At 46.0% G+C, this 18,343-nt stretch overlaps 1 protein-coding gene across 4 annotated transcripts in view; it reads right to left on the bottom strand.

Annotated features, from left to right (window-relative positions):
• The window catches only part of LOC140201535 (NHS-like protein 1), a 291,096-nt gene that overhangs the window by 135,509 nt on the left and 137,244 nt on the right, over window positions 1-18,343 (bottom strand). The window contains exon 1 of one of the 4 annotated variants that reach the window (XM_072265798.1): window positions 3,973-4,730. The exons of the other annotated variants lie outside the window; for them this stretch is intronic. Coding sequence (XP_072121899.1) covers window positions 3,973-4,195 — 223 coding nt within the window. The 5' untranslated portion in view covers window positions 4,196-4,730. Of the gene's footprint in view, window positions 1-3,972; window positions 4,731-18,343 lie in introns of those variants that run through there. 4 annotated transcript variants of the gene reach the window in all.

The following is an 18,343-nucleotide window of genomic DNA, read 5'->3' as shown; positions in this document are numbered from 1 at the left end:
CTCCATCTAATACAAACAGGTAACTAAACATACTGTACAGTGCATAGTGTTTGGGCATTATCTAAAAAGTCTGGCTTCACTTTGATCAGCCTTTAAAAATAACTCAATTGTTGCATTGAGTCGCTAGGCCGTTCTCAGAGTTCCTTTTCTAACACAGTGGTTTTGAAAGCCATCCTTTTGAAATTAAAGGTCTAAACACCAAAATGTAAATATTGATCATGAACACAGCAGAAACTCTTGATCTGAATACAAAGGAAAGGGGAAGGCAGGGATACAACATCAGCAGATGTGTAAACACTGAAGAGACTAAGGTTGCAACGGTCTTTGATCACCTAGAAACAAAGGGGAAGCAACCTTGTTTAATCTGATGAACTCACTCTCAAATGACCACACCATCGTTTTAAGTCCACAAACTTCTAAATCAGCCAGCGTCTAAGGAAAGCAGGCATATGTAACTAGCTTTGATAGGAATTCACTCGGGGAATGTCCCAATCTAATGAATGATACAGGCTGTAATGATCACTTGGGGAATCGATCCAGTGACACAGGGGCTGTAATGGACACACCAATCACTCGGGGAATCGATCCAGCGACACAGGGGCTGTAATGGACAGACCAATCACTCAGGGAATGTCCCAGTCCAATGACACAGGGGCTGTAATGGACAGACCAATTACTTGGGAATGTCCAGGTCCAATGACAGGGGGTCTGTGATGGACAGACCAATCACTCGAGGAATGTCTCAGTCCAATGACACGGGGTCTGTAATAGACAGACCAATCACTCAGGGAATCGATCCAGTGACACAGGGGCTGTAATGGACAGACCAATCACTCGGGAATGTCCCAGTCCAATGACATGGTCTGTAATGGACAGACCAATCACTAAGGGAATATCCTAGTCCATTGACATAGGGTCTGTAATGGACAGACCATTCACTTAGGGAATGTTCCGGTCCAATGACACAGGCAGGCTGTAAACTGTAACCAGCCATATCCTCAGCGGTCACTTTATTAGGTACATCTGTACACCTGCTTGTTAATACAAACATCTAATCAGCCAATCATTTGGCAGCAACTCAATGCATAATAGCTGACAGTCGTGGTCAAGAGGTTCAGTTGCTGTTCAGACAAAGCATCAGAATGGGAAAGACATGTGATCTCAGTGACTTTGACACTGGTGCCAGATGGGGTGGTTTGAGTATCTGAGGAACTGCTGATCTGCTGGTATTTTCAAGCACTCTAGAGTTTACAGAGAATGATGCGAAAACCAAAAATAAACATCCAGTGAGCAGCAGTTCTGTGGGCAAAAATGCCTTATAATGAGAGAGGTCAGAGGATAATGGCGAGAGTGGTTCAAGCTGACAGGAAGACAACAGTAAATCAAATAACCACACGTTACAACGGCGGTGTGCAGAAGAGCATCTCTGAACACACAACACATCAAACATTGAAGTAGATGGGCTACAGCAGCAGAAGACCATGAACATACACTCAGTGACCAGATTATTTGGTACCTCATAGTGAAGTGGCCACTGAGTGTATTTTTGAATGACCCCTGTATGGATGACAGGGTTTTTTCATTCTAACTCGGTATGTGTGGCGATAATAGTCTGTCAAGGGCAGAAGATTTGGGAATCACTTAACAAATCTTAAAAAGGGAGAAGAGAGACTGCATGTATAAACTCGCAAATAATTTAAAAACCATCACAAGTGTGAAAAGAGAGTAGTTAATGTGAACAGTAGTCCCCTCTTTAACCAATTTCCCCCGGGATCAATAAAGTATGACTATGACTATGACTACGACTCATAGAAATAGAACGTAGAATATCACAGCACAATACTGGCCCTTTGTCCACAATGCTGTGCCAACCTTTTAACCCACTCTAAGATTAATCTAACCCTTCCCTCCCGAATAGCCCTCCATTTTTCTATCATCCATGTGCTCATCTAAATCTCCCTAATGTATTGACTGCTACCACCACCCCTAGGAGGGTGTTCCAAGCACCAACCCCCCCCGCCCAAGTGTAAAAACACCTACCTCTGACATCCCCCTGATACTTTCCTCCAACCACCTTCATATTGTATCATCCCATATTATCTACTTCTGCCCTGGGAACAAATCTCTGGCTGTCCACTCAATCTATGCCTCTTATCATCTTGTACCTCTACTGTCACCTCTCACCCTCCTTTGTTCCAAAGGGAAAAGCTCTAGCTCACCCACCCTTTCCTCATAAGCCATGCTCTCTAATCCAGGCCACATCCTCTGCAACCTCTCTAAAGCTTCCACACCTTTTCTATAATGTAGCCACCAGAACTGAACATAATACTCCAAGTGTGGTCCAACCAGAGTTTTATAGAGCTGCAACATTATCTCACAGCTCTTGAACCCAATCTCCTGACTAAAGAAGGCCAACGCACCATACGCCTTCTTAACCCTATCAACTTCTGCAGCAACACTGAGGGGTCTATGGATGTGGACCCCAAGATCCCACTGTTCCTCAACACTGCTTAGAATCTGAATGTTAACCCTGTGCTCTACCTTCAAATTCGACTTTCCAAACTGTATCACTTCACACTCTTTTGGATTGAAATAGATTAACTGGCTACACAACAAATGCTTGTGATTCATTGTTTAACCACCTCATGAGGTAAATTGGTTTATTATTGTCTAACCAGTTTCATGGAGCTGCAACATTACATCACGGCTATTGAACTCAATCCGTTGACTAATGAAGGCCAACAAACCATATTAGCCACTCTCTCAAGCTGAAAAGGACAAAATTGCTCACATTATGCACATGGCAACTTGTTGAGTTTGCTAAGCAGACACTCCAAGGCGCATTTCTTGCAGTAGGCGACAGATTAAAATAACACTCTCGTGTTAGGGTTAGGTGCAGAGACAGAGGCTGTGTTGCCCCATGCAAAGACAGTGAATCGGTGTACAGTGTGAAGCCAAGCACAAAACATCTGCACCTGTGCATCTTCATGTCAGTAACCCTAATGCAACTTACCCGTGGCTAATGATGATTTAAATATCTCTGTTCGGGCCCTTGCAATTTCTGCACTAGCCTCCCAAAGGGTCTGAGGGAACACCTTGTCAGGCCCTGGGGATTTATCCACCCTAATTAGCCTCAAGACAGCAAACACCTCCTCCTCTGTAATCTGTACAGGGTCCATGACCGTACTGCTGCTTTGCCTCATTTTTATAGAATCTTTGTCCAACTCCCAACTAAATACAGATGCAAAAAATCCATTTAAGATCTCCTCCATCCCCTGCAGCTCCACACAGAGACAACCTTTCTGATCTTCAAGAGAACCAATTCTGTCCCTTGCAATCCTTTTGTTAATACTCCCCCCCCTCCACAATGCTGGACAAGGAGGCAGAGGACGTTTCCATTAGTGGGAGAGTCTAGGACCAGAGGGCACAGCCTCAGTATAGAAGGACGCCCATTTAGAACAGAGATGAAGAATAATTTCTTCAGTCAGAGTAGTGAATCTGAGGAATTCATTGCCGCAGATGGCGGTGGAGGGCAAGTTATTGAGTGTATTTAGAACAGAGGTTGATAGGTTCTTGATTGTTCAGGGCGTCAAAGATTATGGGGAGAAGACAAGAGAATGGGGTAGCGACGGTTAATAGATCAACCATCGTGTAATGGCGGAGCAGGCTCGATGGGCCGAATGGCCTACTTCTGCCCCATGTCATTGCCACAGAATACAAGAGCACAGAAACATCTAGTCCGTGACAAACTATTACGCTGCCTAGTCCTGTCGATCTGCACCCGGACCACAGCGCTTTCCACCTCTCCCTCCCGTGTATCCAAACGTCTTTTGGAAGTGTCAGTCCCTTGTGATGGTGTGGACAGTCAAAGAGACAGGTTTGCCAAAACTGACACAGACCGGAAGATCACACTCCGTCCCGGGAAAGGAAAGCTAATGGGAACAAGCCCGTGTGGGGGACGCCACACCTTACCGTCACTGTGCTGGGACGTGCACCTCCAGTCATCTTCAGGACTCACTGACCCCAGCTGCCCGTCACTGTGGAGGAGCTGCCCCGTCTGCTTGGTGAGCGACGCGAAGCTCAGCCAGCTTAGAGCTCGGGGGACAGAGCCAGGGCTCGGCTTCTTCTTCGGGGTCCCCGAGACACAGTCCTTCTTCATGGCTTGGCCCGGAGGTCGGAGGTCGGTGATGTACATTTGCGCCCCGAGCGGGAGACGAGGGGCTTTTCTCTCTTCCTAAAAGCCTCCTTCGGGGCGGCGAGACGACTTCTCCGTCCCGGCGGAGGGGTCACAGGGAGACACGCATGTTCCCAGGAGGAGTGAACTTTTGGTGGGTTGGGAGAGCGACCGGGCATGTCGTCTCTCAGCTCATTGTGGAGGCTCCCCTCTCGAAGTCCACACGCAACAGTTCATAAAGAGTATCGGCAGAGCGGGGGAGCGTTCGGATACCTGATCGATAACGCACATCTACCTGCTATCGCGGAGATGTGGAAAGCACCCTCCGGAAAGTGCCTAGCAGAGGTTGTCGCTCACGATACCACGGTCCTCTTGCTGTGCCTAGCTCTCCCCTTTTCCGATCGAGCTGGAGAGCTGGGCGGCAGAGGAGAGAAGGCGCACGGCACCGGGTCTGGCCGCGGCTAACGATTAGCAATTGCGAGCACGCAGAGAGGGGAGAGGGCGCAGAGAGCCGGCGCGCAGAATGAAACCTGATCTCTTCCAAAGTCATAGCAACCGCCTCTGCACAAGCCCCACCCTCCATCGCTCTGACTCGCTGCGAGCGCGGCGCTCCACCGGCCAGCGGGGCGCAGACAGCGGACAGCGGACAGCGGCGCGCTGGAGAAGAGCCGACCGGCCGGCCGGCCTGTTTACACAGCTGGGTCCGAGTGTCGGATCCCGTCTCACTGAGCAGCAGGCTGGCCCAACGCACGACTACCTTCATTCAAAAATCGGGAGAGATTGTGTTTTAATGAGCTGAGAGAACACAATCTATCCAGGTCCGATCAGATTACTCGGGAGGATGAGGCGACCACTTCCAACTGACCCTTGACCCCGAGAAGGAGCGCCCACTGAGGATGTCTCACTAAATAATTCAGCACAAAGAGCCAGCCAGTCACTGGTCGTTCGTCATCTATATCAACGATCTGGATGACAATGTGGTTAACCGGATCAGCAAATTTGCGGATGGCAACATGATTGGGGGTGTCGTGGACAGTGAGGAAGACTATCAGAGCTCGCATCGGGGAAAATGGGCCGGAAAAAAAGCAGACAAGTGCGAGGTTTTGCACTCCGGTAGGACCAACCAGGGTAGGTCTTACACAGTCAACGGTAGCGCACTGAGGAGAGTGGCTGAACAAAGAGCAGGGAATACAGGCCCATAATTCATTGAAGGTGCCGTCAGAGGTAGATAGTCATACGGAAAGCTTTTGGCAAATTGGCCATCATAAACCAAGTATTGACCAGTACAGGAGATAGGATGTTATGTTCAAGTCAAGTCGCTTTTTATTGACATTTCAACCATAAACTGCTGGTACAGTACATAGTAAAAACGAAATAACGTTCCTCCAGGACCATGGTGCTACATAAAACAACACAAGACTACATGTGAAGTTGTAAAGACATTGGTGAGGTCTAATTTGGAGTATTGTGTGCAGTTTTGCTCACCTATCTTCAGGAAAGATGCAAATAAGGTTGAAAGAATGCAGAGAAAATTTACAAGTATGTTGCAGGGTCTGGAGTACCTTAGTTATAAGGAAAGATTGAAGAGGTTAGGACGGGGGTATGCAACCTCTGTCAAATGATTTTCTAGCATGCAATATATTAATTAACTAGATGCATTTAAATGGATAATTCCCATATTTCAAGTTTTTATGGCATTTATCTGGCCCACCATCTGCTCATTAATACGCGATCCGGCCCACAGAGACAAAAAGGTCGCCAACCCCTGGGTTAGGACTTTTTTTGTTGGAACGTAGAAGATTGAGAGGAGATTTGATAGAGGTAAACACAATTATGAGGGGCAAACATGAGGAATTCTGCAGATGCTGGAAATTCAAGCAACACACATCAAAGTTGCTGGTGAACGCAGCAGGCCGGGCAGCATCTCTAGGAAGAGGTACAGTCGATGTTTCGGGCCAAGACCCTTTGTCAGGACTAACTGAAGGAAGAGCTAGTAAGAGATTTGAAAGTGGGATGGGGAGGGGGAGATCCAAAATGATAGGAGAAGACAGGAGGGGAAGGGATGGAGCCAAGAGCTGGACAGGTGATTGGCAAAAGGGATATGAGAGGATCATGGGACAGGAGGCCTAGGGAGAAGGAAAAAGGGGAGGGGGGAAAACTGGAAGATGGGCAAGGGGTATAGTCAGAGGGACAGAGGGTGAAAAAGGAGAGTGAGAGAAAGAATGTGTATATAAATAAATAACAGATGGGGTATGAGGGGGAGGTGGGGCCTTAGCGGAAGTTAGAGAAGTCAGTGTTCATGCCATCAGGTTGGAGGCTACCCAGACAGAATATAAGGTGTTGTTCCTCCAGCCTGAGTGTGGCTTCATCATTACAGTAGAGGAGGCCGTGGATAGACATGTCAGAATGGGAATGGGATGTGGAATTAAAATGTGTGGCCACTGGGAGATCCTGCTTTCTCTGGCGGACAGAGTGTAGGTGTTCAGCAAAATGATCTCCCAGTCTGCATCGGGTCTCGCCAATATATAGAAGGCCACATCGGGAGCACCAGACGCAGTATATTACCCCAGCCGACTCACGGGTGAAGTGTTGCCTCACCTGGAAGGACTGTCTGGGGCCCTGAATGGTGGTAGGGGAGGAAGTGTAAGGGCATGTGTAGCACTTGTTCCGCTTACAAGGGTAAGTGGCAGGAAGGAGATCAGTGGGGAGGGATGGGGGGGACAAATGGACAAGGGAGTCGCGTAGGGAGCGATCCCTGCGGAAAGCGGGGGGGTGAGGGAAAGATGTGCTTAGTGGTGGGATCCCGTTGGAGGTGGTGGAAGTTATGGAGAATAATATGTTGGACCCGGAGGCTGGTGGGGTGGTAGGTGAGGACCAGGGGAACCCTATTCCTAGTGGGGTGGCAGGAGGATGGAGTGAGAGCAGATGTGCATGAAATGGGGGAGATGCGTTTGAGAGCAGAGTTGATGGTGGAGGAAGGGAAGACCCTTTCTTTAAAAAGGGAGGACATCTCCCTCGTCCTGGAATGAAAAGCCTCATCCTGAGAGCAGATGTGGCGGAGACAGAGGAATTGCGAGAAAGGGATGGCATTTTTGCAAGAGACAGGGTGAGAAGAGGAATAGTCCAGATAGCTGTGAGAGTCAGTAGGCTTATAGTAGACATCAGTAGATAAGCTGTCTCCAGAGATAGAGACAGAAAGATCTAGAAAGGGGAGGGAGGTGTCGGAAATGGACCAGGTATACTTGAGGGCAGGGTGAAAGTTGGAGGCAAAGTTAACAAAGTCAACGAGCTCAGCATGCGTGCAGGAAGCAGTGCCAATGCAGTCGTTGATGTAGCGAAGGAAAAGTGGGGGACAGATACCAGAATAGGCACGGAACATAGATTGTTCCACAAAGCCAACAAAAAGACAGGGATAGCTAGGACTCATACAGGTGCCCATAGCTACACCTTTAGTTTGGAGGAAGTGGGAGGCGCCAAAGGAGAAATTATGAAGAGTAAGGACTAATTCCGCTAGATGGAGCAGAGTGGTCGTAGGGGGGAACTGATTAGGTCTGGAATCCAAAAAGAAGCGGAGAGCTTTGAGACCTTCCTGATGGGGGATGGAAGTATATAGGGACTGGACATCCATTATGAGGGGTATTGATAGGGTAAATGAAAGCAGGTTGTTTCCACTGAGGTTGGGTGGGACTACAACTGGAGGTCATGTACTAAGGGTGAAAGGTGGAACTTCTTCACTCACAGTGTCACGAGAGTGTGGAACGAGCTGCCAGCACACGTAGTGCCTGCGAGCTTGATTTCAATGTTTAAGAGAAATTTGGATCGGTATCTGGGTGGTAGGGGTATGGAGGGCTATGGTCTTAATGGTGCAGATTAATGGGAATAAGCAGCCTAAGTGGTTCGTCACAGACTAGGCGGACCTGCTTCTGTGCTGTAGTTTTCTGACTCCATGGTGACCAATGCAAGGTTTGCACAACGAATGAGCGAGCAGTGCAGCCAACATGCTATCATCATACAGCCATAGTTATATAGAATGGAAAGAGGCCCTTTGGCCCAACTCATCTGTGCTAACCAAGATACCTGGCTGAGCTAATCCTGTATGGCCCATGTCCCTTTATTCCTTGTCTTTTAAACATTGTTTTTTTTTACTTTATTTATAATAAGCAATTATTTACATGAATAAACCGTGCAATTCTCATAGTTTGTCACCCCTCACTCTCCTGCGTTGAAAGGAATAAAGACCGAGACTGGCCGTGTAACTCAGGCCCTCGATTACTGGCAACATCCTCGTTCCAAAAGGCAGCAGCATCCATCACGAAAGGCCCTCACTATCCATTTCTTGTTTAAAACTTCAAAAGGACCATAAGACATTGGAGCCATTTGGCCCATTGAGCCCGTTCTGCAATTTGATCATGGCTGATTTATTTTCCCTCTCCACCCCGTACGTAACCTGTGACACAGGGTGGGGTAAAGGCAGGAGAATGGGGTAGAGAGGGAAAGTAAATCAGCCATGACCGAGCTACAGGATCCTGAAGATCCACACTCAGCATTTTAGGAAAAGTTTCTTCCCCTTCACCACCAGGTTTCTGTTTGTTTTCAAATGTTTTTATTGTGAAGCAACATCAGCCACAACCGACAATGTCCTAAAGTACAATGCTTCTCTTTTCTTTTCTTTCTTATAACAACATAATGAAAGTCAAATGAATGTATGCAGAGTAAACAAGCAAAAAGCGAAGGAAACCCTGCCACCCCATCTCCTTTCCCCTTCCCAGCCCTCCCCTCCCCTCACCCCTCCCATATGTGCTGTTTAGGTCCTACCGCCCCCCCCCCCACACACACACTCAGTTCAGCTGTCGGTCTCTTCTAAATACAACAGTAATGGTTGCCAGATTTTATCAAATTCCTTGAATCCGTCCTTGATAACGTATCTTATCCTCTCTAGATGCAGGGTATCCATTAATGCTATCAGCCATTGTCTGAGTGATGGGGTTTCCTCCTTTTCCCAGAACATCAGTATGAGTTTCTTTCCATTAAGTATGCCATAGGTCAGGAGTTGTTGCTGGGCAGCCTGGAATTTATTTGACCTTGCAGAAGTTCCAAAAATTATTAAAATGGGGTCTGGTATTATCTGAACCTTTAGGACCTCAAATATTTGCTTCCAATACTCTTGTATCCTGGAGCATAAAGGAGAACTGTGTAACAAATTTGCCTCCGAGGACTTGCACACATTGGGGGTACCTCTGGGAGTATCTTACGAATCCTTACTTTTGAGTAATGTAGTCTATGTAGGAATTTAAATTGTATTAAACAATGCCTGGCATTGATGGAACAGGAGTTAACATACTCCAAAGCCTCATTCCATATAACCTCCTCTATCTCTGTACCCAACTCCTTTTCCCACACTTTTTTAATATTATCCATTGTTGTATGGCAATTGTTTTGTATGGCATCATACAGATAGGCGATGTCCCTAAACATGATCTTAAATGATTATCTAATTTATCAGGTTCTGCCGTCTCAAAACCAGAAAGATGTGATCTTATATAGTGTCTTAGCTGGAGATACCTGAAAAAATACTCTTTTGCAATCTGAATTTGTCCTGGAGTTGCCGAAATGATGCAAAAGTCCCTTGTATGTATAGGTCTCCAACACTGCGTATCCCTAATTCTCACCATGCATCAAAGGCCCCATCTATACATGAGGGGATAAAAGAGGGTTTCGCTGATATAGGTACAAGAAAAGATAATGTTCTGAGTTTCAAATGCTTCCCCATTTGTCTCCACATCTGTATGGTGCTATGAATAATGGGATTGCCTCTATAACAGGCTTTATTTAACTGAATAGGGGACAAAATGATTGCCCTTATGGAATATGGTAGGCAATCCCCACGCTCCATCTCCAGCCATCCGGGAAGTACAACTGTATCATCTATCCAGTATGCTATATGGCTAATGTTAGCAGCCCAGTAATAAAGTTGAGTAGTGCCAGCCCCCCACTAGTCTTATTCTTGCAGAGATGTTCTTTCCTAATTCGATGGGCTTTAGAATTCCATATAAAAGGTTGAATTATTAAATCTAGTCCTTTAAAAAAGGTTTTGATAAGATAGAGGGGCAGGTTCTGAAATAGATAGAGCAGTTGGGGAAGAAAGATCATCTTGACTGCATTTATTCTACCCACTAAAGAAACTGGGAGTGTCTTCCAAAATTCTGTTTTCTTTTTAATCTTTTCAATTAGAGGGATAAAATTTGCTTCAAATAGAGAACTATACTTTTTGGTTATTGCAATTCCAAGGTAAGTAAGACTTCTCAAGGGTTATTTTGAATGGAAATTGTTTAAGCCCCTCCTGTTCTTCTACTCGGACCGGGAATAATTCACTTTTCCCCCAATTAATCTTATACCTCGAGAAAGTGCCAAATAGATTGACGATTTCCAGCAAAACTGGAATAGTAATATATGGTTTCATTACAAACAACAAAACATCGTCCACATAAAGGGAAATTTTGTTGGTAGTATATTCTGTATTGTACCCTTAAACTTCGGGGTGAGAATGTATAGCCTCCTCCAGTGCTTCCAGGGCCAACACAAACAATAAGGGACTTAATGCACAGCCCTGCCTTGTGCCCCTGTGCAATCTGAATGGTTCTAAGAGGGTCTGATTAGTTAGTATTTTAGCACTAGGGTTACTGTACAGTAGCTTAATCCAAGATATAAATTTGTCTCCCATTCCAAATTTTTTCAAAGCCTCGTAGCAGTATTGCCATTCCACTTGGTTGAATGCTTTCTCAGCATCTAAACTTAATATTATAAGGTCTTCCTTAGGAAGTCTTGGGGAATGCATTATATTAAGAAGGTGCCAGATGTTATGGAAAGAATTCCTTTTGGGGATAAACCCTGTTTGATCTGAGTGCACCAATTTATTTATCTGCTGCCTGAGTCTCCTTGCCAGCATCTTAGCCAAAAATTTCTGATGCGAATTTAGCAGTGAAATTGGCCTATAAGGTCCTACCTCCTCTGGGTCTTTGTCCTTCTTCGGAATAAATGTGATAATGGCCTCGTTCAGGGTTTGGGGTAACCTGCCAGTTTCAAACAACTCTCTATACATCCTTACCATATAAGGTGCTAATAAGTCATTAAACTTCTTATAAAACTCATTACCTATTCCATCTGAACCTGGACTCTTGCCATTTTTCAGGGATCTTATTGTTCTTACTATTTTGTCATTTGTAATCACTGTTTCCAAAGCCTGACATTCCATCAGATTGAGTGAAGGTAGCCTACAAGTGTCCAGAAATGTATGCAAGCTCCCCGTCGGTACATTAGATTGAGATGCATATAATTTTTCATAATACCAAGGGATCTTTGATTAATGTCTTTGTGTGACATCAACAGAGTGCCCGAGTCTGTTTAATTTTATGAATGGCCCGATTACTTTCCAATTTGCGTAGCTGTCTTGCCAGCAATTTGTGCGGTCTATCACCAAATTGAAAGAAATTCTGTTTTGTAAACATGAAGGCTCTGCACACCCTTTCTGAGAGTATTTGGTTAAGTTTGTATTTTAATGCTGAAATTCTGTTGTATTTTTCTGCGGATGGCTGTCGTGCATTCTCCGTGTCTAGTTTACGTATTTGTTCTTCTAATTCTATTTGTTCTGCTCTACTACATTTCTTTAGGGAAGACTGAAAAGAAATTATACATCCTCTAACATAAGCTTTAAATGTTTCCCATAGTAGTCCTGGGGGTGTTTCACTATTATCATTTGTCTCAAAAAACAATAAAATTTGCAATTCTAAATACTCACAAAATTTTGGGTTTGTAAGTAGCTGAGGATTAAACCTCCAACTTCTATGTATTTGCATCGATTCACCCAGCTTCAGTGAAAAAGTAACAGGGCTGTGGTCTGAGATGACAATATTATGATATCTTACATTATCGACTTGTGGCAGTATTTTGCCATCAAGGAGGAAATAGTCAATCCTGGTATATACATTATGAACTCTAGAGTGGAATGAATACTCTCTCCCTGTTGGGTTGAATAGTCTCCATATCTCACACAGATTCATATTGTCTCTATATGTTTTCAGCAGATTACTTGCCTTTGATGGTAATGCCCTCTGATTGGAAGATCTGTCTAAATATGTATCCAGAACAAAATTAAAATCCCCTCCAGTAATCAGGTTAGTGCTGGAGACCTCTGTTATCAATCCTAGAACTCATCTACAAAATTCCAGGTCATCCCAGTTTGGTCCGTAGATATTCAGTAAGGTAACTGGCATAGATTGTATTTCCCCAGTAACTATAACATATCTCCCATCCTTGTCTGCTATCGTTGTTAGGTGATGAAATGGAACGTTTCTGCAAATTATTATTGCCATACCCCTAGATTTAATTGGAAACTTTGAGAAATATATTTGGCCTATCCACTTGCCCCTAATTTTACAGTGAGCTTCATTTCTCAAATGTGTTTCCTGCAAGAAGATCACATCAGCCTGTAGCAATTTTAGTTGAGACAGCACTTTACTCCTTTTCACGGGCTCATTAATCCCATTTACATTCCAGGAACAAAAAGTAATGCGATTTCTTGTCCCCTGACCTCCTACCATCTCAGTATTTAACATCTGTATGATAATGTTTTTGATCTGTTCTATCAGTCATTAGTAATGAATGGACCCTAAACAGCACTCCCTTACCCCTGTCCCTCCCTCCCCCCACAACCCCCATCACCCTTGAAAGCTCAAAACAACCAACAAAAAAATCCATATCTCCATACAAATACACGTAGTCAAAACTCTAGGAATAAATTCTTGATTGCTAACACTTCTCTGAACCAATTTAGTAGCTCCCCAGTTATATAGATGGTCACAAAGCCAAGTCTGGCAACGGAATGAAAAAAACGAGAAAAACTAGCAAACAGAGATGATCAAGATGTTAAAGTAAGTGTGATTCTCAAAGCTATAATTTACTCTAGCACCAGAAAGTCTAGCACCATTAACAACATACTCCTCATGCAACATCAGTTTAGACCAACTCTTAGTACTATCTGCGCACTCACAGGGCCTTAATCCCACATAGTACAATCCAAATATAACTCAGAGAGTCCTGTTTTCTACAGGGGTTAGTGGCAGGGCCTCATTAATGTTCAAAACGTTCACAATTTTCTACCGCAGAGTTTTACTTGGGGCATCTTCATTCTGTAAGGGGTTTCTTCTCACTGTGCACAGTCACTTCTCAGCATTTCCCAAATGACGTTCTGCATACCGGCGAGCTTCTTTTGGATCTGTAAACACCGCCTTGGTCCATTAATTGTCACTCGTAGCTTCGCGGAATAGAGGAGGCCAAACTTGACTCCTGCAGTAACCTCCTGACCAGTGTGAAAGCCACACATCATTTAGCCACTGTGGATGGAAGGTCTCTGAAGATCTGAATCCTTTGTCCTTGATATTGTAGATTCTTGGTACCTGTCGCCTTCCGCATTATATCTTCAAATACCTGGCAATAATGGATCCTCACGATCAGGTGTCGCGGTGGCTCGTCGTCCCCCGGGTGCTTCCGAAGTGCTCTATGTGCTCGGTCTGTCACCGGAGCTTCTTCCAGGTTTAGAGCTTCTTTTAGCATCTGTGCTGCGAAACCTCTTGTCTTCTGCCCATTTTCCTTCCCCTCTGGTAGGCCTGCAATTCTCAGATTCTGTCTTTTCGAATGTCCCTCTAAATCCAGGCATTTTTCAGAAAGTTGTTCAACTTGCTCACAAAGTTGTTTCACCTTGCTTTCCAGCTCCGCAACTACGTCTGAAGCTCCGTTAGCCGACTCTGCTATCTCTTTCAGAGTTTGATCTTGTGTATTCAGCTGGGCTTTCAATGCGGTAATCGCAGCGTCATTTTCCGCTTTCAATGAAGCAATTTCACTTCTCAAAGAGACCGCTACCTCTGCAACTTTTTCTTCAATTTTCTTACAGGTATCTGACTTCACTGTAGTTAGCTCTGCATGTAGCGACTCTATGGCTCCACGTTGCCCTCACTCGTGAGCTCCGAGGCGTCAGTTGGGTCTGTTTCTTCGTTCATCTCTGCCTTAGCCATTCCTCTTCTCTGCCTTTTTTAGTGCACTCCTTCACTCTCTCTCCTTCTGGTACATATTGAAGAGCACTTCCCCTTCGTTTGCCACCCTAAACCTCAAATTGACTTTGTGTAAGTGAAGTTTTAATACAAAATCTGCCGGAGCTACAGAAGGGTGTGTCCTACTTGCTCATGGCCCAACAGCACCCCCCCCCCCCCACCGGGTTTCTGAATGGTCCATGGAGACTTCCTCATGATTTCTCTTACACATTATTTATTTAATTTATTACTTAGAGTAATTTTTATGGCTTGCACTGTACTATTGCAAAACAACAAATTTTGTGGCATAACGCCAGTGATATTAAACCTGATTTTCATATTCTCATTTCTCCCCTCTCCCATCGGGCAGAAGATATAGAAGTCTGAAAGAATGTACCAGCAGGGTCGACGACAGATTGACCCTGATGTTGTAAGATTATCAAATATGTCCCCAAGATGATAAATTGGACTCTCAACCTCACAATCTACCTCGTTGTGATCTTGCACCTTATGGTTTACCTGCACTGAACTCTGGCTGAATCAGTTACAGTTAATTCTGCTTTGTAATCGGCCGGCAGCCGACTGTAAGACTGGGGTACAATTCCTGCTACTCTGTGGAGAGTACGTTCTCCCTGCAGCTGCGTGAGTCTCCTCCGGTTTCCTCCCACGTTCCAAAGACATACAGATTAGGGTTAATTACTGAGTTGTGGGTACACTGCGTTGGTGATGGAAGCGTGGTAACTCTTGCAGGCTGCCCCCAGCACACCCTAGAAATGTGTTGGTCATTGGTGCAAAGATGCATTTGACTGTATGTTTTGATGTATATGCGACAAATAAAGCTAATTGAGTTGTTCTCCAATCTTGGCAATTTACTTGCAAGAGTTTTGTCGCCACGCAAAGAGACATTGTCAGTGAGTGTGCCGTTGACCGTGGTGTCTCCCCCACATGCTGGGCCTTTATTACTTTTCAATCAGCCGACTGGACGCCATTTTGGAAACACAGTTGTGACGTGGGGAGGAAATCTCTTCAGAGGGCACACCTCATTCAACAGCACACTGACGATCTCTCCTCGTGTGGTGACAAAACGTTTGCAGGTAAATTGTCAAGATCGGAGAACAACTCAACCCAGCTACACATCTTCTGAGTTATTTCCAAAACTAATCTCGTTTGACCTCAATGCAGTGTGTAATGATCTGATCTGGGTGAGCTGTATGCATCTCTGTACATGCGACAGTAATGAACCAATACAAATTCCAAAGATTCTGTTTCTGATCAATGTGTCAGAGAGTTGTCCAACCTGAACGCTTCTTCACTCTCTCAGGCTACAGCCTGGTAACACATCAAAGGCTCCCTAAACACCACTGATAAAGGAGCTTTCTTTCAAACTCTGTCCAGCTCCTGAACCAGTGTGGATCCCTTCACTCACCCCAATACTAATCTGATTCCACAACCTAGAGAACAGGAATTCCGCAGATGCTGGAAATTCAAGCAACACACATCAAAGTTGCTGGTGAACACAGCAGGCCAGGCAGCATCTCTAGGAAGAGGTACAGTCGACATTTCAGGCCGAGACCCTTCGTCAGGACTAACTGAAGGAAGAGCTAGTAAGATATTTGAAAGTGGGAGGGGGAGGGGGAGATCCAAAATGATAGGAGAAGACAGGAGGGGGAGGGATAGAGCCAAGAGCTGGACAGGTGATTGGCAAAGGGGATATGAGAGGATTATGGGACAGGAGGTCCGGGAAGAAAGACAGGGGAGGGGGGGGGAACACCCAGAGGATGGGCAAGAGGTATATTCAGAGGGACAGTGGGAGAAAAAGGAGAGTGAGAGAAAGAATGTGTGTATAAAAATAAGTAACAGATGGGGTACGAGGGGGAGGTGGGGCATTAGTGGAAGTTAGAGAAATCGATGTTCATGCCATCAGGTTGGAGGCTACCCAGACGGAATATAAGGTGTTGTTCCTCTAACCTGAGTGTGGCTTCATCTTTACAGTAGAGGAGGCCGTGGATAGACATGTCAGAATGGGAATGGGATGTGGAATTAAAATGTGTGGCCACTGGGAGATCCTGCTTTCTCTGGCAGACAGAGCGTAGGTGTTCAGCAAAGCGGTCTCCCAGTCTGCGTCGGGTCTCGCCAATATATAAAAGGCCACATCGGGAGCACCGGACGCAGTATATCACCCCAGTCGACTCACAGGTGAAGTGTTGCCTCACCTGGAAGGACTGTTTGGGGCCCTGAATGGCGCTAAGGGAGGAAGTGTAAGGGCATGTGTAGCACTTGTTCCGCTTACACAGATAAGTGCCAGGAGGGAGATCAGTGGGGAGGGATGGGGGGACGAATGGACAAGGACCCCCCCCCGCCGCATTCCGCAGGGATCGCTCCCTATGCGACTCCCTTGTCCATTCGTCCCCCCCATCCCTCCCCACTGATCTCCCTCCTGGCACTTATCCGTGTAAGCGGAACAAGTGTTACACATGCCCTTACACTTCCTCCCTTAGCGCCATTCAGGGCCCCAAACAGTCCTTCCAGGTGAGGCAACACTTCACCTGTGAGTCGACTGGGGTGATATACTGCGTCCGGTGCTCCCGATGTGGCCTTTTATATATTGGCGAGACCCGACGCAGACTGGGAGACCGCTTTGCTGAACACCTACGCTCTGTCTGCCAGAGAAAGCAGGATCTCCCAGTGGCCACACATTTTAATTCCACATCCCATTCCCATTCTGACATGTCTAACCACGGCCTCCTCTACTGTAAAGATGAAGCCACACTCAGGTTGGAGGAACAACACCTTATATTCCATCTGGGTAGCCTCCAACCTGAAGGCATGAACATCGACTTCTCTAACTTCCGCTAATGCCCCACCTCCCCCTCGTACCCCATCTGTTACTTATTTTTATACACACATTCTTTTCTCTCACTCTCCTTTTTCTCCCTTTGTCCCTCTGAATATACCCCTTGCACATCCTCTGGTTCCCCCTCCCGCCCACCCTTTTTCTTCCCGGACCTCCTGTCCCATGATCCTCTCGTATCCCCTTTTGCCTATCACCTGTCCAGCTCTTGGCTCCATCTCTCCCCTCCTGTCTTCTCCTATCATTTTGGATCTCCCCCTCCCCCTTTCAAATCCCTTACTCACTCTTCCTTCAGTTAGTCCTGACAAAGGGCCTCGGCCTGAAACGTTGACTGCACCTCTTCCTACAGATGCTGCTTGGCCTGCTGCGTTCACCAGCAACTTTGATGTGTGTTGCCACAACCTATAGACCCACTTTCAATGACTCAACTCCTCATCTCCTCGGTATTAGTTAATGTTTTCGCATTGCAGTCTGACTTCTTTTGCATATTGGTGTTTGTCCGTCACTTCATATACATACATTGATCATAAATTTTCTTTGCCATTTACCTCTAGACGGACGAGCTTCTCCTCAGCCTGCCCTGGGACGCAGGCCAGTGTTTACTGACAGCTGCCAGTCTGTCAGGTCATGTGAACTTTGGCAACAATGAGGCACAGTGTGGCTGGTGGCTGAGTCACGGTGTGGTGAGAGAGACACTTCCACTGTAGTGAAAGAGGAAACCTCGCGGCTTCCGGTTTCCATGCCCCCCAGAATAATCAGGTCAATTTTTACAATCATTCCACTGCTCTCCGCCTGTGTGTTTGACATCTACCATTTGTGTTTAAATAGGGAGTAGGAAATAGTCCACACCGTGATTTTCTGTCATCTGTACATGTCATACAGGTGTCAGGGAGGGGTAGCACCTCTGGTAGGGGAACATGTCGCGTCCTTTTCAGGGCAGTTAGCCCACCTTTGGTCCCCACCTGGCACTCAGCTCTCACCTGTGGTTCCCCGTAGCTGTTTGCATGCGACAGCGGCCACACCCAGGGCAACGGCTTCAACAAGCCGGCTAAACCAGGTGAGGGTAGCCGACTGGTCTCAAACCCTCGGTGGGATAGGGAGTTGTCTATCCCTGCATGTGAAGACAGACTCTGGCGGATTGAGCGGACGAGACCAATGGAAGGTCCAACGGTCAACAAGGCAGTCTCTGCAAGCGTCGTGGAATGTGTAGAGCTGGACAAGACACAGAAGATGTCC

This window comes from Mobula birostris, chromosome 8, assembly GCF_030028105.1.
Source record: "Mobula birostris isolate sMobBir1 chromosome 8, sMobBir1.hap1, whole genome shotgun sequence".
In the NCBI taxonomy this organism is placed as follows: Eukaryota; Metazoa; Chordata; class Chondrichthyes; order Myliobatiformes; family Myliobatidae; genus Mobula; species Mobula birostris.
This window is presented reverse-complemented; position numbering and strand designations above follow the sequence as displayed.